Genomic DNA, 21,702 nt, shown 5'->3' on the forward strand with positions numbered 1-21,702 from the left:
TTCTCATGTAGCGCTAGTGTAGAGGCCAAGGCTCTGACTTCATGTGGGTTGGAAGCTCGCGGAGGATCCAATCCTGCTGCTTAACAGGCTCTCAATATAACAGCTCTGATCCACACTGAGATAGTGTTGTGGGATACTTCCGTAGGTGTCTCAGTGGATATTGGTATCATGAAATGATAATTCATACCAAAATTTATTATTAATTGTAACCCTAAGCTATTACTGACACATGATGAAACTAATATTCTATATTGATATTTTCCTAATATTTGAATGCTAATGTACTGCTTGTACTGGTTCCAATTAATAATGGATTTTGTTATGAATTATCATTTCATGATATTGGGATAAAGAGATGCTTGAAACATTGCCTTCTAGACTTAGTACATGTGATGTATATCTTCAGTGTTCTGACTGGAGTATCATGTGGTCCTAGGATTGAAGATAATGCCTGTATGTGGAATTGTCTATCTGGTTGACCTGGCAGTTGATTTTTCACAATAAAATCCCATCGTAGACCCAGATGGGCTGTCTGTTGATGGTTTGCATGAAAACTTGTAGCCAAGGCAAGTAAAAACAGCGTCTTCTGAGTTAGCAGTTCAACTGAGGTCCAATCAAGCAGCTCGTACCCATCACTTGTGAGATGTTGAAGTACGATGTGTAGATCCCATGCTGGAGCTCTAAATCTACGCTGTTGATCTTCCAACTTGAAAGAGCGTAGTAAAGCAAGTAACTCTGGTAATTTAGTCAGGTTGGTTCCGGTTTCCATGGTGAGCTGACAGCTGCCAAATATGTAGATAATGTAGAGCCTTTCAGACCTCTGGAATGTCATGACATAAATATTCTGCTATCTGCGGATATGTTGCCTTCATCACCGTGAAGACTTTCTTCTTGGCATACGTCTCAAACCAGTTCCATTTGTCATCATAAAGGGTGCAAGTAGATTTCCGTAAGGCTAAAGTAACTGCTTTCACTACTCTCACCAAGTATCCTCTGTGTTTTAAACAAATTTTGATACGTTCCACACGTGAAGTGAGAATACAGGCGGGTTGTCGTGTACCTGTTTCATGTGGGGATGGACGAGAAGATTGTTCCAATCTGGTAGTTGTAGAGCTGGCTGTCCTAACTCCCCTATGAGTGTTGGAAACCAATGTCTCATTGGCCAGTAAGGCGCAACCAACGTCAGTTGTAGCACTGGGTCCGTGTTATTTTCTCAATGACTTTTGGTAGCAGCACTAGAGGGGGAAAGGCGAACGCATTTAGTCCTTCCCATGGGATGCTGAGAGTGTCTGTTGCCCAGTCTAACGGATCTGGTACTGGTGATACAAATGTTGTTGTCTGTTTATTGAACCTTGCTGCAAATAAGTCTATTTGCAGTCTGGCTGATTAGTTGAAATGCCTCCAGATGCAGCATCCACTCTGTTGGTGATGGACGAAGAGGACGCGATAAGGCATCTGCCATGATGTTGCAGGCTCTTGGTACGTGACATGCTTTTATTTGGAGATTCACACTGTCGACTAGATCGAAGAGTTGAAACATCAGGTGTAGAAGAGATGGCGATCTTGTTGACCACTGTTTGTTTATGTAAAAGGCCACTGTTGAGTTGTCTGTGTGTATCATCAGTAGCTTGTCTTTCAAAATTGTCGACCAGTGATGGATAGCATGAATGACCGCTTTCATCTCCAACTGGTTGATATGAAGGGCTTACTCTTCTTTGTTCCACATCCCTGCGGCTCCTTCGTTGTCTAGATGAGCTCCCCATCCTTGCAACGATCCTTCTACGTAGAGATGGTTGTTGAATGCCAGCTCTACTATATAAATCCCTGCCCAGACCTTTGATCGGTGAGTCCACCTAAGTGAAAAAGGCTTCAGACTGCCTGGGAGCGGAATCTGACCTTTGTTGTCGAGATTCAAGAACCGTTGTAATGGATGCAGCTATAGTCTTCCTCTTCTGGTCATACCTTGTGCTGACATGAGGACACCCAGTACACACTGCCATTGTGGAAGTGTCAACGGAGTTTGCTTTATCATGTTTTGAATCTTGACCCACTGGTCCTCTGGGATGACAATCTGATTCGATGTCGTGATGAAACAAATAATGATAATGAAGTCTAACTGTAGTCTGAGTTGACTTTTCTCTTGATAGGCTTGTATGCCGTCGTCCAAATAAAAGGCACTGCGTAGACCCCTCAAGTGTAGATAGTTGACTATGGTCTTGGTTATCCGAGTAAACAGCCACAGGGCCGAAATTTATTCCGAACGGTAGGACCCACCATTGGTAGTGTTGATCGTTGAAAAGGAAGCTCAGATATTTCCTGGAATCTCAATGTATCAGGATGTGCAGGAATGCATCTTGCAAGTCTATGCTAGCGAGATAATCTTCTTGAGGGAAGAGGAGTCCTAGTTGAGGAATATGTATCATCTTGAAATGTTCTGGTTTCCGAAGGAAGTACTTGTTGAATTCATTCATGTTGTATATAAGTTGAAATTCCTCTCTGGAATTCTTCTTGGGTACCAGGAAGATTGGGGAGTAGAAACCGGGCGTCAGACTCTGTGCCTGTATAGCTTCTACTGCTCCTTTCTTCAACAACGTTGCTATGGTGCTGGTCAACTTGTCTAGTTGATGTGTTGCATAGACGATAGGAGTTGGTATTATTGTGAGCGGCAGAGTAGTTCCTAGCGGGATTTTGTAACCATCTCTACAAGATTTCATGAAGTAGTCGTCTTTGAGTATTCTCCAATTTTCCCAGTCTTTTCTGAAGACATCCACCCACTTGAGATGGTTGTATGGGAACAGCTGCTGGGGGTGGAAGACTCCAGTCATTCCAAACCTGATCTTCAATACTGATCTCTTCTTCCTCCCATAGGGACCCGTGAAGGTCCCAGGGTAGAATAGGCCTTCAGCAACCCATGCATGCTTACCATAAAAGGTGACTATGCTTGTCGTAAGAGGCGACTAACGGGATCGGGTGGTCAGACTAGCTGACTTGGTTGACACATGTCATCGGTTCCCCATTGCGCAGATCGATGCTCATGTTGTTGATCACTGGATTGTCTGGTCTAGACTCGATTATTTACAGACCGTCGCCATATAGCTGGAATATTGCTAAGTGCGACGTAAAACTAAACTCACTCACTCACTCATTCCTCCCATAGACACACTGTTGGATGTCTGGGGGCGCTTGTTTCCTCCACGGGAGCGACGAAAAGAGGATGGCTTCTCTTCACAAGTGTTGAACTTTTTATCTCTTGCTCTTTGTACCCTGGAGAACTTGGACTTGTTGGTGTAACGTTGATTTGTCTGCTTAAGTACAGATGTCAGAGTGTCAATAGACTTGATCATCATGACTTCTCAAGAGTCTTGAGCAACCATCCTAGCTACTTATTCAATCTTCCCATCATAGAGAGTAGGCGCTGACCATGGAACTTGATACAAAGGTTTGGTAAACATGACACTGTAGATAGGAGACCTTGTCAACGAATTAGATTCAATCCCGCCATAGGAGACGCTTAGTGATCAGCCACAAATTGCTGATCCTTCTTCTGTGTTACCAGCGCTGACAGGATCAATCTTTCCTCCTCATTATCCTGATTGTTGACCATTGCAATAAAAGTCTCATTGATGGTTCTCTAACAAGCCAATCCAAACAAAGTACACCTCGTAGTGGTGTCGAGTTGTGCAAGCCTCTTGTCATCTATCTTGTAAGATTTATTGTGGGCTGGACTGATGATATAGGCTTCATCGACGGCCGGCGCTCTGACAAATGGCTCCATACGATGTAGAGGGAAACGACTCACGTTGAACGATGGCACATGTTGTTTTTGAAACTTGGTTGCTGATGTAAAAGCCATGGATAACATCTCAGGAATCATTGATATCGGAGGTATTGGCGTGTATCAATGTCGTCATCCTTCATCATGTAAGTATTAGCTTCATTGGAGTCCTTGGAATGTGAGGCTAAGTCTAGTCCAGTCGTGATCCACGATGTGACTTCAGAGTCCAAGAATAGGGCTTCCTCAAATGAGGATACTCAATAATGTCTATCTTCATCCCTCCATGAGTGTGAAATATTCATTTGACGATCCCTCCCATAAAAATAGACAGATAAGTAGGGTGATGACTGTCGACAGCGCCTTCGATGAGCTGCGGAAACTGAAGAAGACTTTCTGCGTTGATGAGTACTCCCACGAGTGCACTCCCACGAGTGCACTCCCACAAGCGCGAATCTTCACTTGTATGAGTGGATCTCTCTCTTGACTGCAATGTGAAGAAGGGGACGCTGATGACGACCTTCTTCAACGAGAGTGTTCATACACATCCTCTTCATCCTCCGATGACTGCAGATCTAGGTGAGTGCTCATGCCAAGCTGCATGACGAGTGCAGTCTTCTCTCTTCTCAAAACGCCACTCCATCAAATTCAGCATCTGCGTGGTAAACTGTTGCATAAAGGCGCCTGCGTTGAACTGCTGCGTTGTGTGTAGCGACAGTTGAACTGTAAAGTTGTCTGCTGTGACTGGTAAGGTTGACGAAGTCTGCGTTGTCTGTCACTCTTCATCAGGGTTGATAGGCATCGAAGATGCCGTCGTGGTTGATCTAGATGATGCCACCTGATGACTGCGTTGGTTGATATCTACCTCGTTGTGTAGGATCAAGGGCTGCTAATCGGAGATAAGTCAATTTCTTCTCCAAAAGATTTCTTCATCGAAGAATGATGACTCTGCAATGACTTGGCAGAAGATGACTTCATCTTCAATGATTTAGCCTTCTTCAATTGTGATGGCCCTGCTTCTGAGGAAGATCTCTTCTGAGGTATAGGGGATGACACGCCGGACCCCAGACATAGCCCCAGAGAAACACCAGACATTTCACTGGAATGAATCTCAGCAGATGTAGTTAAACAGTGGCTCAAATTTAAACCACTTGTTTTAGACATGACTAATGCAAGCCGACATTGCTTGTCCCTAGCACGTCTGTAAACAGACCGTGTATAGAGAGTAAATTCTGAATCAGTCAATTCTATGCAAAATTTACAACAATTATTACAAGAACATGTGGGTTTGCACATCGGACAAATTAAGTGAGGATCAACTGCCCACAGCCGCAATCTACACAGTAGACACATACGTGCATGATAAATGCACAATAATCACAAATTTGATAAAAAATAATGCATATACACATCCAAATACCATATACAAGCAGAATTTAGTTAGAACTTATTGCCGTCTCGGGACCCTCAGGTCCCTTCAGTTGTCAGGCGATAAGGAGAAAGTGAAGAGCATTGCAGGTCACATGGCCGTTTGCGCTGGAAAAAGGATGAGTGTATTTTACATCCGCTTCTCTTAGAAGGGAACTTCAAGGGATTTCAGGTATTTCACTACCTTCACCAGGGAAGAGGAGATAAGCAATAAGCATGAGTCAGGATAGGGAAAATTTGGTATTTATGTGCATGAAAAATTTTGAATTTTATTGGACTTCAAAGTGAGGGTTGAAGAGGAAGGACATATATGTCCCTCTAGCTCACAGTGGGTTAAAAGAACAGAAATGGTAATAACAGATATACCTTGGACACTTTTCGAATGACTTTATTCAAGAGTGCCAGGAGCTGACTTGTTGGGAGCTCAAACTCCTTCTCCAAATCATCCACAGTCTTGTGTTGCAGCCCCAGGCCCAGCAGCAGACCCTGCAACATGAAAGTATAAGTTGTCTCAACTTACTTATTCCTGTTGTTGTCATACCAATATATTGACAATTCCCAACCTTCTGCACTAACATCTTTTACTCAAATGAATAAATATATTTTATTCAAACCAAAATGTATTGGGAACAATTCAGAACTCCCTCCAAATTTCTTGTCCTGACAATGTGATCCTAGACAACAAATTTAATCCTTGACAACAGATTTACTTACTGACTGTACTGCACTAAGATGGATCTTGACTTGACCCAGAAACACTAGTTTTGCAATAACTGGCACAAGATCCATGATGAGGTGATAGTCTACTATGTTCTGGGCATACAGCTCCAATCTCCTCAAGTCATACTTGCTCAGGTTCATGTCAAGCTCAGCATGGCTTATACTACCTGCACAAACAGATCAACACAGAGAATAATGAACAAGACACTGTTCTTGAATGTGAATTTCACTGAATGAGCTAAGATTAAACATCTTTATCTTGATCCAGAAAAGGTTATTGTATGGTGATCCGGCAAAAATAAATATACATAAAACAAAAAAAAACTGTCAAAAACGGAAACTAATCTGGCCCAAACAAGACAATGGTCTGGCAGTTAACATTATATAAGTAGAAATGGTTGAAAGTGATTACAAGGAAAGAGGTTTCCAGTTAAAGTTTCTTTTTGAGAACAAAACTGACCGAAGCTGACAAGTATCTCTTGAACTTTATGCACATGGCTTCTAAACAGCTGATCTATACTCATGGAAAAATTTAGGGGAACGCATGTTTCTTAGGGCAAATCAAAATTTCTGTTTACTAACTTCAGCACCGTGTATTATCGTTTTCATGAAGAGCAGTTCACTCAAACTCTCCATACTGCTTTCCATGCATATGCACTACATGCTCCTAAAGTTACATGCACTTAGATTTACACATTACATGTATGTGCCCTGCCAAACACAACGGTTAAAAACATTGTTAACATGGCGAGACAGTACTTAACTTTGGCACAGAAATGGGACGCAGTTGGCATGGTTAATGGTGGAAGTTCATTACGACAAGTCTGTTAGCGTGATATCCAGACTTTGGAAACTCTATAGAGTGACTGGTGATGTCAAAATGAGACGTGGTCAGGGACGGAAAAAGAAAACCACCCCTCGGGATGGCCAGACCCTACACCTTATTGCTCTGTGAGACAGGCTCAAATCCTCCTCCAAAATCAATATGGAATTCAGGCGAAGAACAAACGTCAGAATTTGTTCACGTACAGTGCGTAATCGTCTTAAATCGGCTGGTCTAAAAAGCCGCCGTCCATTGGTTGGAATCAACATGACTGAGGAACACAAGCACTTGAGACTGCAGTGGGCACAGAACCATGGAGGAAGAACCATACGTCAATGGAGGAAAACCATTTAGTGATGACAGCAGGTACACACTAGACCATAATGACGGTCGAATTAGAGTTTGGAGACGCGATGGGGAACGTCACAGTGCCTGCACCATCAAACAGCATGATCGTTATGGAGGGGGCTCTGTTATGGTGTGGAACGGGTTTACCTTCAACCACATAACAGATCTTGTGCGTGTTGATGGCAGGATAACAAGTGTACGATATCGTGACGAGATCTTGACCCCGATTGTGATCCCCCGCAGGTCAAATGTTCGAGTTCCAGCATGACAATGCCCGCCCTCACATCGCTCATGTTTGTCGGGACAGACTGAGGGCTGCAGGTGTCCGAGTGTTGCAACGGCCGGCTAAACATCCTGACCTTAACCCCATCGAACATCTTTGGGATGTTCTTGGCCGCAGTGTTCGGGACAGACCTGTTCAACCCAACAATTTGGATGAACTTTTCGTGGCTCTCCAGGAAGAATGGCATAGACCCAAGCAGTTTTCCAGAGACATGGGGGACACACCCGATATTGTTTTTCATCACTTGACATAAGCCTTTTCATCTGTATGAACTTTTCTCTTACTGTTTCAAAGATTAAAAGTCACAGCTATTTCATGCATTCCCTTACATTTTTCCATGAGTATATATTTTGTTCATTAAAGTCTAAACAATGACTAAGATTTCAATAGGATGTCCTCTATTGTTTGCTCACAAACAAACAAGGAATTGCTTCTTCGTCTCTGGCCATGATCTGTTACAGTATTGGGTCCAACATGATGGTGAGATCTTCTATCACGCTACATTCGTATAATCTTATGCCCAGATTTCAATTTGACAATTATCAGAATGTGGAAATATTTTATGTTTGTAGAGCAGATTATCTGTGGCAATATACAGTCTGTAAGTACAATGACTTGCCAGTATGAGTAAAGCAAGCGTTGTGGTGCCAATACAGATTCTGTGTCCCAACTCCATGGATGGCCTCTAAGTTTTCTCCACCCAATCACTAATTCTTGATTATTTAGCATGACAAAAGGAGTGTACTGGATTAAGAGATAATGACTGGACTGCTCATAACCTTGCCAGCTTAGAGCATTTGATTCACAGCTCAATCACTACTTTTTGATTATCTAGGGTGGCAAGGATTAATTAGGATTATGGGACCTAGATTGGACTGCTCACACCCAGGCCATCTTAGAAACGGTAAACTACAGTGAAAATTGCTGGGACCAGAAAGTCATGCCGTAATACAGAATAGACCGGAATTAGACAATGTTTTAATGATCATAATATCATTGTAGAATGGCAAGACCAAAATTTTACGCTTGATTTATCAGTTTGCCATATAACAGATGTGTTGGCAGATTTCCTTGTACTCTCCAACAGCTAGGAATATCAAAGGCCAGAGTGTGTGAGCAGCATGAGGCTAGAAACATCCAGGTTCTGGAATGTATCATACAAGTGACCAGGTTGATCTGTTTAGCCTACTGAGCCACAAAGTTTACAGTTCACTGTGGTTTTGCAAAATATATTCAACTTGTATACTATAAAGAGTCAGCTGATCTATTGGTTGATGACCACATGGTGATAATACAATTAAATACCCGTAACAAGTACAAAATATACAAAACTGTAAAATGTTCTGGAAAAGCAGTCTATTTCATAACACCTTGAACAATAATACAATTGTCAGTGAAAAGGTTTATATTTTCACAAGTCCATGATTTATTTGTAGTCACCACTGGGTCATGGGTTGAAAGTAGTTCCTATGCAAAGTAGCCAAATCTTAATGAGGTCATATCTGCAGTCTTGTCCTTGGTGAGTTCTTTTCATATTTCAGAGGTAGTACTGCAGTTGTTAATTATCTGAATAATGTGCAATGAAATGAATGTGAAGAAATAATCATTTTGATGGAGAACTGTATATTCATATACACTATTTCAGATTTGTATACACAGACTACAGTAAATATATCTGGACTTGAGTTGTGTTTTTGACAAATTAAAGAGCTATCACCACTACATACCCACAAAAAACAAATGTCAAACATGAGATGATACCCAATGCCAGCAATTTTGTTCCATACACAAGTCTGAAGTTTGATGTGAAAATAATATTGTATCAGTTGCTGGCACTAAATGTTCTACTCCCAAGAGAGACAGATAACAAGAAAAATTGTAATGTCATATACCAGTGCCAGTTCAGCTGAAAACATGAATATATTGTTGTTGATCATTTTTCAATACCTTGACAACAGGATAACATGACTGACCTGATTCCACTTTGGCTCCTTTTTCACTTAGGATGTTGAGGGCAAGGGATGGGTGAAATCTGCAGAACTGATATGATAACAGGGACACAAATCGACGGAGGAAATCTGAAATTTAATTACAAAGAACACATTAAGCCAAATAACAGAAAGACCAGGTTTTAACTGCCACTGAAGAAAATATGCACACTTCTATATATCTTTATGAATTGCAGGAAGTTGCAAGAATTGAACAGACACTTCCCTGACATATGATGAAAGGTCCCAATAGAACAGAGTATAATTAGTTTCAGGTCCAGTTGTTTCTCAAAAGATATACTTCATAGTTTTGCATGGTCAAAGTACAAAGGTCAAAAGAATGTCAAATTTAAAAAATATTGCGAACAAGGAACACATGTGCTGAGAGTGTTTGTCTCTCTACTACATACATACCAAATTTACATATGATTTTGGAGATGACTGCGTAAGTAAAGGGCAGAAGAAGCTTTCACTATGGTCAAAGTACACAAATTTGGGTAAAACTACATACATCATATTAACAATGATACCTTTCAAATCTTTGAAGGGCAATTAGAAGTTAAATGCTTAAGAAAAGTAAGATTTACCATATATTACCATGTATAAGCTGACCCTGTAGATAAGCCTACCCCCTAACTTGATCCCAAAAATCAGTGTCAAAATGGTATGTTTCGTGCATAAGCCGACCCCCCGCATCAGACATCTCGCAGTTACAGTCTTGGATGTAAAACATAAGTACGGTCGCAGACAATCCACACCACAAAACATCTCGCAGTTACAGTCTTGGATGTAAAACGTAAGTATGCAAAATGAAAACAATATCTAAGAAAGATTATACTGACCATCATTCTAAGAATCAATGTTTGTTTTCCGTTCTATATCCACAATAATACATTAACCCCGACAGAATTATAAACTATTTTTCCCTATTTTATTGGAAAAAATTCTCGTACACGTGCATCATCAATGGGTCTATATCATCAAATTGTCAAAGAGCAAAGTAACAATGTTTTGGGGAGATGATTAATCAAAGTGAATAAGCAGAAGAATACAATCAACAACAGTACTTGTAAAAGTTGTCGAATGAACATTTTAACTTACTACGTCTATCTTATTTGAGTGATTGTGTGCCGTACTTCAAGTGACATCTTGGCTCTCATCGCCTCGAACTTGTATCTCGGACACTGAACTTAATAATGACTAAGGGCAAAATAATTTGAAATGATGAAAACTGTATACTGCGATTAGTATTTTATTAACGATGTATAACAAAGTGGCTGTAATCGCCGTAAACTTCCTGGCAGGTGTACCGCTAACCTGTAAGATCATCCGGACAGGGCACTGACGACCAGAAAAATACATTCATGAAATTGTGCCTCATAGATAAGCTGACCACCTTCTACAGACAACATTTTTTGGTCCTCAAAATTCGGCTTATACACGGTAATATCCAGTATACACTTGAACTTCTTTAATGTGATTAACACGATATACAGGAGCGCATGAAACACTCTGAAACGCTCACCTGATGAAGGAGCAAGAAGCAAGCATATGCTCTGAAATGCTGCATTATTCACAATAAAGAAGTTGACATCCAGAAATCTTGCTTTTCTTTACAATACCTTTCCTGAACTCGGAAAGCCAGGTTGTATCTCTCCCTCCAGTGTCATCAAAATCCTCTGCAAGCACCTTCAGCATGATGCAAGAGTGTTCACCAGTCAAGTCATTCTGAAACCATCAATACTTTCTGTAGTATGCACAAGGGTTTCCTGTTGAAGTCATTCAAAAACCATCAATACTTTCTGTAGTCTCTGTAAGCATACTTGCCTCTTACAAACAGCATGACATGCTGAAGACTGGTTCCACAGTCTGGCCATTCAGTAACTATTACTAGTACTTGTGTATTGTGTTCAGAGTGTGAGGAAATATGGCCAGGGCTGAAATAGAGTATGTATTAAGCCCTAAAGCAAACCACTTATGTCGTAATTTCATAATATACATTGATTAGGATCATAGGACTATATGATATTCATATTGTGCACATAACCACAGTATTCGGTTCAGTGATACTGCATGTTACTTTACATGCAACTACAGTCCATTTGGCTCAAGCAAGGTGTTCAAGAATCATGTGCACACGTGCCAACATGGTTATTGATTCAATAACCTGCACTCTGTCATCTCCCTCCTTTCTCGCACACCTGGCTTCCCTTTCTTTGCACTCCTACCTTGTAACAATTAGTCAACTGTGTCAATATTTTACTGACAGTTAAACGACTTTTTTTCATTTAGGGCTTTAACTCTGCAAAAAAAATTTCAGTGAGTATTATATGTTTCCTAATTTTCACCTTAGAATGTATATCATCATTCCGCTTTGAGTCAAATGTCATCTACCATCAAACTTGTCATCTACCGTCGAATGAGAGTGGGTATAGGGTTGTGTCAACACTAAAATACCCTGCAAGAAATTTTTTTCCAAGGTTTTTGCACCTGGCCACAAGTGGAGATCGTTCCAGGCACCTTCCCCTCACTCGTGTAGTGCCTAAGACAGCTTGACCACCTTACTTGAAAAGTAGTCGCCTAGTTTATCTGCATAGTGAGAATTTGTACAGATTTTGAATTCACATAATCCTTGAGTTTCATGTTTTTACATTATATGATGGCAACATGCAGATTGAGTCTGCCTGTGAACAGCAATCTACGTCATGAGGTTGGACAACAGGCAAAGAACTTCCTCATATCATTATTGTCATCTGACAGGACCTGCACAGGTTGTTGGGTATCCAGGATTCTTGTATTATACAACCCTCAAGATGCATATACAACTGGAGAAAGAAGGCATCTCTTGCTCAGCTTCTGGCACAACACAATGTTTCTTTACTGAGGATTACTAATAAAACATTTTCATGCAAGTCAATCAATCAAATCAGTTTTCAAAACAAGAAGTGTAACACTTATGAAGAGCTGAATATTACTTACCGCTGTTTGTCTAAGATAAACAATTGAAAACCCAGCTTTCTTCCAAAATCTGCAAAAGTTAAATATCAAATAGTAACTATCATTGCTAATAAGAATTCAGATGATAGTCTCTGTAATACATCATTACCTCCAATTCTGTACTATCAGTCGCTCAACAGGAAGTAAGTGTTTGTTGCTCGTCATTGGGAGTGAATACTAAAATACTATTTTTGCACATTGATTGAATTAATGGTGACAAGGTTACAAAACCTTCTTCTAAATTAAATCATTCATTCATTCGTTGTAATAGGTTATATAATGAATCGTAGACATAAATAGCAACACTGTATTACACCCATGTTCATACAGATTTGAAATAAACCAAGTTACTAAGGTACTCCTTACTTTAAAGAAAAATAAACCCGCCAAAGTGCTTCTTAGTCCTAGATGTACATTTCAGGCATCCTTATGATTATGTATGTTCACGATACACAAACTTTTTCATGATAGCTAGAGTTGATAAAGCCGAAATCCAGCATATCGATTGGTCAACGATCTAGCCATTAATCAATCTGTATCCAAACTGTCTAGTGACCAAACATGCTCTTTAGAAATTTAGCCCACGCCCCATCACCTGTCATTTCCTCTGTGACAGGTATCTCATGATACGATTGGTCTTAGAGAACAAATCAGCCACTATATTTAACATTTGAGATGCAAAACGTTCTATATGAATCTAGATGAACCAAAGTGACAAACTGTGAATCTGTTCCATGTAAGTCACACATTAGCTTATTAGCTTATTAAAATATTCAGTATACACTAGCAATGTACCAGCGAAAATGCTTCTTTCATAGAAGATCATTTAGAATGTGCGTAAATTCTTCTTTACTGCCACTGACATAGATTTTTTTAACAATTTAACCCCACACAATGATATGAGAGGGACAATTTGATTAGGTATGTCTTACATAAAAAGAATACAAACATCTGTTAAGAAAATACATATGTACATGCCACCTAAAGTCTGCAAGCAAGACTACAATAAAATTACGTAAAACGTTACATATGACATGTATTCACTCCTGCTTCCTCTCAACAAATATCTCAAACAATTAACAATCAGGACATGTAGCACGAGGTTCCAGGTGTTGAGCAGTGAAGTGGCTCTCGGGCTTAATGAGTTAAGAAAGAGTCTGGATGCAACTACAACTCATTTACAAGTGCTGAACTTCCCAAGCTGTACTTCTAAGAGAAAAAAAAAATGTGTTCCTTCCACGTCACTTTTTTTGTATCAAAAAGTTTTTTAAAATCCTACCGCCCACGTCACTTTAGGAATTATGCCTGAGAAACATTTAATTAGTTTTTTTATGCAGCCTAATAGAAATATACCTCAAGTTCTCAAGTGAACTCTACATAATAAGCAATGACACAAATAGTGCCTTCCTTCACACACCTCTTGTACATGTGCCAGACTGGAAAACCTCCTTTCTTTCAATCATCCTTTACTAGATGCACATAATTTGGAAAGTTAAACAATGACATAAATATATCAGTATCAAAGCTAGTTTTGATATTTTTGCTGAATAAAGATAAGCCAAGTGTTTGCCACTAACATGGCATTGTCCCACGCCGCTAAAGAAGAATGAAATATTCGTAACATGTTCATTACTCTTTACTTTTTGCTCACACACAACATGCGTGAAATTGACTGGTGTCTGGATAATCCCCAAATGTAGGCTGTCAACAAAAATGAGGACACTGGTTGCAATGTTTTATGGAATATTCCATTAACTCATTAAGGCCGAGAGACGCATATGTGGGGCAAATTAATTAGCTTCTCACAGCGAAAGCCGCATATTGGGGGTGATAAAAAGCAACGCCCATTCAGCGAGAGCCGCATATTGGCAGCTAAACCTTAAATTCATATTGTACCTATTATTTCATTAAATTTAGCAGTAATGATCAAAGATTAGCTTTTCTTACGAGAGAGGTTACTTTCTGTGTTAATCAGAAGAACTATTAATGTGTTTTGATAACAATTGCTTGCAATGTCGGGAGCTTATACAGGCAAATGAACACATGTTTGCAAGAAAGGTGATTATGAGATGTTGTTACAGGAGGTAAGTGTTTGTTACTCGTCATTGGGAGTGAATACTAAGATACTCTGTTTGCACATTGATTGAATTAACGGGGACAAGGTTACAAAACCTTCTTCTAAATTAAATCATTCATTCATTTTGAGGAGTCCATTGTCAATCTTCTGAAATTCATTTGCTTTCAAAACAAATATAAGTATGCCCATCTTCATAAATATTTGAGGAGATTCAACTGCAAGTGTATACATCACAATAAATCAGTATCGTGTAACTTATTTTAATTCTATAATACATGTACTTGAATTGTGATATTTATTTGTAACAATGTGCAATTTATATTGAAATATTCAGCAAGCCATTATGTTTGATGTACAAGTAGTGTGCGCAAAATGCATATGCAAATAAATACTATCCCTACTCAATGGTTGGATTGGGTTATCCGGGGTAAAAATAATTGGATTGTAGCGATTTGAGCGCTTTAAAGAAAAATAAACCCGTCAAAGTGCTTCTTAGTCCTACATGTACATTTCAGGCATCCTTACGATTGTGTATGTTAACGATACACAAACTTTTTCATGGTAGCTAGAGTTGATAAAGCCGAAATCCAGCATATCGACTGGTCAACGATCAAACCAATAGTCAATCTGTATCCAAGCTGTCTAGTGACCGAACGTGCTCTTTAGAAATTTAGCCCACGCCCCATCACCTGTCATTTCCAATGTGACAGGTATCTCATGATACGATTGGTCATAGAAAAGAAATCAGCCACTCTATTGAACAGTTGAGATACAAAACGTCCTATTCGGGAACTTTGATGATGCCAATCCCGTGACCCTTTGTCTTATGTATGTGCAAGGAACAGCATTATATGATATGCATACATGTATGTTCATGTGATAACGTATATTTTCAGCGTTAAATCTAGATGAACCAAAGTGACAAACTGTGAATCTGTTCCATGTAAGTCACACATTAGCTTTATTACTTACCTTAAAATATTCAGTATATACTAGCAACGCATCAACGAAAACGCTTCTTTCATAGAAGATTATTAAGCATGTGCGTAAATTCTTCTTTACTGCCATTGACATAGATGTTTTGAACAATTTAACCTCACACAATAATATGAGAGGGACAATTTGTTTAAGTGTGTCTTACATACAAAGAACACAAACATCTGTTAAGAAAATACACACGCCACCAAAAGTCTACAAGAGATAGTGTCATAAAATTACGTAAAACATTACATATATGACATGTATTCACTCCTGCTTTCTTACAACATATACCTTTTCAATGCAATTAAACAATTAAACAATCAGGACTTGCTCGTATGACGAGACAGTTTCCTGTAATCTGCAAAACCAGCCAGGGATATCAGGTATGATTAGCCCTAATTAGTCTCGCCACAGCCGGCCAGGCAATCAGAACGGGGTTCCAGGTGTTGAGCAGTGAAGTGGCTCTCGGGCTTAATGAGTTAAAAATATGTTCAAAACGTGGAAAAAATGTTGAGATCAAGGTCACCAAAATCAGATGGTGTTTGCACAATCCCCTAATGTAGACTCACCAAATGTAGGCTGCCACCAAATTTGGGGACATCAAATAAAATAGTGCATGAAATATGTTGCAGAGTGAAAAGTGTTCAGGCTGTCTTAGTGACCTTGAAAATATGCTCAAGGTCACCAAAACTGATCCCCCAAAGTAGGCTGTCACCCAATTTGAAGTAGTTGCGTACAATAGTTCCTCTATCACGTTAACAAGAATCAGGAGGGACATACGCCACTGAATACATAGTCCCCAGCTCCGCGTTGCAGCAGGGAACAATAAGAGCACAAAATATAACCTAGCTACAGAATGCCACAAAGCAAAGTAATGCCACTACAGTCGAACCCGGGTTTATCCGGACGTTTTGTTTTCACTCGAAAACTGTCCGGATAGCGAGACGTCCGGTTAACTGGATCAAACAAACAAATCGTGTAAATTAAGTGAAAGCAAATTATTTTCACGTATATCAACAAGAGTCATCAGAAGATGACATATCCCCCCTGCCCCCACATATTTGAAAGGACAATTCATCTGACAGTTACTTATCGTGTTTTTAGACCGAGTCTGAATTGTTTCCATTGAATTCATGAAAAATATAAATGTCACATATCTGTAATCAAAAAAAGTCACCATTTCAAGACCTGTCTCATATATCTGCCAAGATCTTTTGAAAGATATGAAATGGTTTTCGAGTTGTGCTCCGGAAACGAAGTCAGCAAAGTGTTCATGGAACCAAGAAAGTAATAAATCATAAACGCCTGTAAATAGCAAAAGGAACCACTTTGGGATCTGCCACACATATGTACCAAGTAACACTGACAGATATTAAGAAGTTTTTTGAGTTCTGCTCTGGAAACAAAACACACCTCTCACTTTTGAGACTATGTCCAAAACATTTCGCTGGAAACCATGAAAATAAAAAATCACAAAAACCTGTAAATACCAAAAGGCACCACTATAGGTTCTGACTGATATATCTACCAAGTTTTGGAGGAAAACATTGAACGGCTTTTGAGTTCTGCTCCGGAAACGAAATACACCTCTCACTTTTGAGACTATGTCTGAAATGTTTCCATGGAAACCGAGAAAATAAGAAATCACAAATATAGCAAAAGGCACCACTTTAAAAATATTGAACGAGTTCTGCTCTGGAAACGCCCACCCCACCATAAGACTAACGCTAAAACGTTCCATGGAAAAACAAAAAAAATATAAATGCCAAAAATCTGTAAATAGCAAATGGCACAATCATAGGCTGAGATTATTATATCTATCAAGTTTGGTCTAAAAATATTGAACGGTTTCTGAGTTGCGCTCCAGAAACAAAATGATTACGGACGGACGTATAAATCAACAGTCAATAGTAGTGAATCATCATAACATACAAGTGTATCGGAGGCGGAATGCAGGCTACCATTTGTCAGGTTGTCTGGGACACAATCATGTAGCGTGTGAAGCTTAAGGTGGTAAGTTAGATGAAAAACGTAAATCAATGACAAAAAGTCTCCATTTTGCCAATTGCATATTCTTTTCTTTAGTTTTTAATGCACTAAGAACATATGAAATCCGGTCGAACTTATGCTGTCTGCAGAAAGTAAACTTCCAGACGAGATCACATGACTTAGATCATGTGGCAGGCTATTTTTAACTTGCATCGCGACAGATAGTAGGGGTCGATTTATAAGTGTTATATACACGACAATTACAGTGTAGTTTACCTTAATCCTACTTAACATGTGTTTTCGTTACTGATGAGATGTTTCAAACCCGCCAAATCCTAATGAACAACCCGAGTGACACGCGCTCCTAGTGTTTTGATGACTAATTAACCAATCCACATCAAATGCCTTCTGATAGATTACGAATGAAATCAAATGCTGTAAACGTGACACATACACATGCACATTGCATGGATCTCTCCGTCCAGGTAACTGGATCATTTTTTCAATGGAAATGTATGGGAATGGTTTGAAAATTCGCGCCCGGGTCCGGAAACACGGGGTCCAGTTAAGCGAGTACAATTAATGAACATAAGTTTTGTTTCACATAGACATCGTCCGGAAGGCGGGGTTTCCGGATATGAGGGGTCCGTATAAATGGGGTTCGACTGTATACTCGTGACCATGAGGACTTCTGGTTCCTGTGTTTATTGCATGGCACACCAACAGGAATTATACGATTCATCTGGCTACTGGTGATTGTTTGCAACTTCAGCCAATAAATCATCTAAAAAAATACGCTACCATTGAATCCATGGTAGGTACAAATATTCTTTGAATGGACTTACAAATATGTGCATGAGGGGAAGATTATTTGCCACTACGTATACATCCAACCTGATGGAATGAACTCCTGTTAACAATCACAGTTAATATCATATTGCCAATTTATAAACCAACTACATATGTAAATCAGTATTTAGACACTATATAAACATAAATGCATTTAAATGAGAACTACTGTTATCTATAAACATTTATGCATCAACAAAACTTGAAATACTCATCTTTTCTGATGACAAATTGACAAATAAGCAATAAATAATCAATATCTATCATGAATGGCCAGTGTGACATTGTGGATGCTGCTTGTTCATGTTGGCTGAGAAATGAACCAGAAGCCTTTGGTAAAGAGCAAGTAGGCTCATTACCAGATCACATTCAGTGTTTTCAGTGACATTCAGTCCAAAGAAGGTGAATATGATGGAACGCTTATCTCTACAATTGATGAACTTGTTTTGTGAAACCAGCCAAAGTTCGGCCTAATGACAGTTCCAGTGGTAGGGAGATAAGAAAAGTGAACGAGTCATCAGAAGATATCATATCCCCCCGGCCCCCACATACCTGAAACGACATATCATCTGACAGTTACTTGATGATTTCTTAGACTAAGTTTGAATCGTTTCTAAGGATATCATGAAAAATATGAATGCCATATATCTCAAAACAGGAAAAGGCACCACTTCAAGATCTGTCTCATATATCTGCCAATATCTGTTAAAGATGTGAAATGGAGTTGTGCTCCAGAAACCAAGCCCATCCAACTATTTTAAGACGAAGTCTGAATTGTTTCCATGGAAAAAGGAAAACTTTGTAATTAGCAAAAGGCACCACTATGTGGTCTCCCCCACATATCTGCCAAGTTTTGCAGAAAGATATTAAAAACTTTTTCTGCTCTGGAAATGAAGCCCATCCATCCATTTTGAGTCTCAGTCCGAATTGTTTCTATGGAAAATGATAAATCACAAAAACCAGTAAGCAGTAAAAGGCACCACTTTAGGTTCTGACTGATATATCTAACAAGTTTTGCAGAAAAATGCTAAAAGGTTTTTGAGTTCTGCCCAGAAACGAATCCCACCTCATCATTATACTAACACCAAAACATTTCAATTTCACTTTTGTAAGCGAGGTGGGTGTCAATATTTTCGTCACTTCGACAACCATCTCGCTTCCAAGTAGGACATCGTTATGTTACACGTTGTGTCATGCAAAATCTTTTTGGTCATCAATCATTTACTAGAACTAGTTTGTGGTTTTAATTTTTTTAACTCATTGAAAACAAATCTAAATAGCATCTATCTTGGAAGTGAGGTAGGTGTCGAACCACCCAATTTAATATGCACAGGCTTCCAAAACGCTCATCGCACTCAAAAACAACATATTTAGCATGAAGTGAAGGATCCGGTGGAAATCTGTTCACACCATCAGCTGAAACCTGGGAGCATTTGACAGAAACACGTCAGGTAATCAGCAAACTGACAAGCTTGTTGCACATTTTATATACAACTAACTGAAAATTTTTCCTCAGATGGCATCACTGCAGGGCTCTGGCGACAGAATTACGTAAGCTGTCTGTGGTTTTGTTGGCGAGCAAGAGTGAAGCTGATGACTCTTTGGCAACTTTTAATCGCTCGGTATTAATTAGCTACATCTTTTTAAATAAGGAATTTGGTATTTTGCTTACGATTAATCATAAATCTTTCATATGTAATGGTTAAAACAGTATAAAAAATGTGAGTTTATTTGTTCTTTAATTAATGTTAACTAGGACTCAGTTTGCTATATCCATTAAGTTTGGTATACAGAATTTGTTATTCATGACTTTTTTATATAATAATATGCAGAAGTTCATTTGGGACTTTTAAAACAGTTTGCTATAGCGTTCAGTTTGTATATCCATATTTGTTGTAAAAGTATTCTACTGTATCTATAACAATTTACCTCAGCAGGTTAGCTGTCAGTCCATAAGACACCCCAAGATAGTCAAGTTTTTCCGCTTTTCGTTCACTCAACTTCAACAGCAATGGTGGCAGATGTTTTCGCGGAATCAGATGCTCCTCCACCAGATTCACATCCTAGTTCAACAGGCAGCAGAAACGTCAGCATATACATGTTTTACAGATATATACTTACATGGGTAAACAAATACACATGTATCAATGAAACTTCATTTCCTATTCATTCAACATGTCAAAATAAGATTTACTTCAACATTTCCACCCATTACAGGAAATAATGGAGGAACATCATTTTACATTGCACAGTTCCATAGTTCAAGCATATTGAATATACCTGTTGTCTCCTTGGCTTTTGTTGGCTTTGCATCTTCTATTGCCTTTTGTCGTAATCTTTTAAGTTTTAAGTTTCCCAGTTTTGGGAAATGTACCCATCCCCATGGTGCTGCACACCCTTAGCAGATATGATTACACTTCATCATGCAAGCCATCTCAAGAAGGAAATATAAAATGCATCCTGACCAACAAGGAGAAATACATCTCGCTTTTCCAAAACGGTCTGCTGAAATTCATAGATAGTTTTTGGTTCTTGCTCTCATCTCCCCTAAGCCTTCTACACAACCAACTGATATACTGACATGTCGACTCAGCCTCTGCTGCTGAGAAAAGGCATTTATCCATACGAGTACATGGACAACTGGACCCGGTTCAACGAAACTCAATTACCTCCCATGGACTGTTTTTATAGTCACTTGACAGACTCTAGTATTAGCAAGGACAATTACTCGCACACCATGAATGAGTGGGACAAACTTGGCTGCAAGACTTTACGTGACTACCACGATCTCTACTTGAAAATGGACGACTGATGGTCGATGTCCTCAAGATATTCAGACAAGCCTGCTTAAAACAATACGACCTGGATCTCAGCTGGTATTACACAAGTCCCGACCTCTAACGGTCTCCTTGTTGAAAAAGAACAACTTGGAATTGGAACTTTTGAACAACATGTGTAGATAGAAAAACTTCTGCCCAATTTGATGAACAAGAAAAAGTACTTTGTGCACTACTGAAACCTGCAGCTGTACATGTTATTGGGAATGAAGCTAAAGAAAATTCAATTAACATCTGTGGATGGGACTGCACATCCAAATGAGCACAGATTTGCTAACACTAGCCACTAGCGATTTCGAATAAATCTTTACGGTCTAATGAAAAACTCAGTGTTCGACAATATCATGGAAACTTGAAAATGAGTAAACATTAAGTTATCTGAGCTCACGAGGAAGAGAAACTCAGGAAACTGATAGCAAACCCAGCATTCAACCAAAGCAAGATGTTCAGAGGCAGCTTGGTGGCATATCAAGCATGATCGATTCAAAGAGGTCCTATCTCTGCAACAGGCTTTTAAAACACAACATGAACATGCTGAGAAGTGAAAAACACATGATATACATCTGAGAATTTACAAGACATAGATGTTTTTCGGTGTCCTCCCAATACG

The 21,702-nt window shown here is 39.3% G+C and overlaps 1 protein-coding gene across 2 annotated transcripts in view; it reads right to left on the bottom strand.

Annotated features, from left to right (window-relative positions):
• Positions 1 to 21,702, bottom strand: part of LOC137261048 (RNA cytidine acetyltransferase-like) — a 202,082-nt gene that overhangs the window by 35,028 nt on the left and 145,352 nt on the right. For both annotated transcript variants that reach the window (XM_067798710.1, XM_067798711.1), the window contains exons 18-23: positions 20,185 to 20,318; positions 12,342 to 12,390; positions 10,985 to 11,090; positions 9,348 to 9,452; positions 5,915 to 6,087; positions 5,567 to 5,686 (exon numbers count right to left, since the gene is read on the bottom strand). In XM_067798710.1, the coding sequence (XP_067654811.1) occupies positions 5,567 to 5,686; positions 5,915 to 6,087; positions 9,348 to 9,452; positions 10,985 to 11,090; positions 12,342 to 12,390; positions 20,185 to 20,318 (687 nt within the window). The remainder of the gene's footprint in view (positions 1 to 5,566; positions 5,687 to 5,914; positions 6,088 to 9,347; positions 9,453 to 10,984; positions 11,091 to 12,341; positions 12,391 to 20,184; positions 20,319 to 21,702) is intronic.

Source organism: Haliotis asinina, chromosome 14, assembly GCF_037392515.1.
Source record: "Haliotis asinina isolate JCU_RB_2024 chromosome 14, JCU_Hal_asi_v2, whole genome shotgun sequence".
Taxonomy (NCBI): domain Eukaryota; kingdom Metazoa; phylum Mollusca; class Gastropoda; order Lepetellida; family Haliotidae; genus Haliotis; species Haliotis asinina.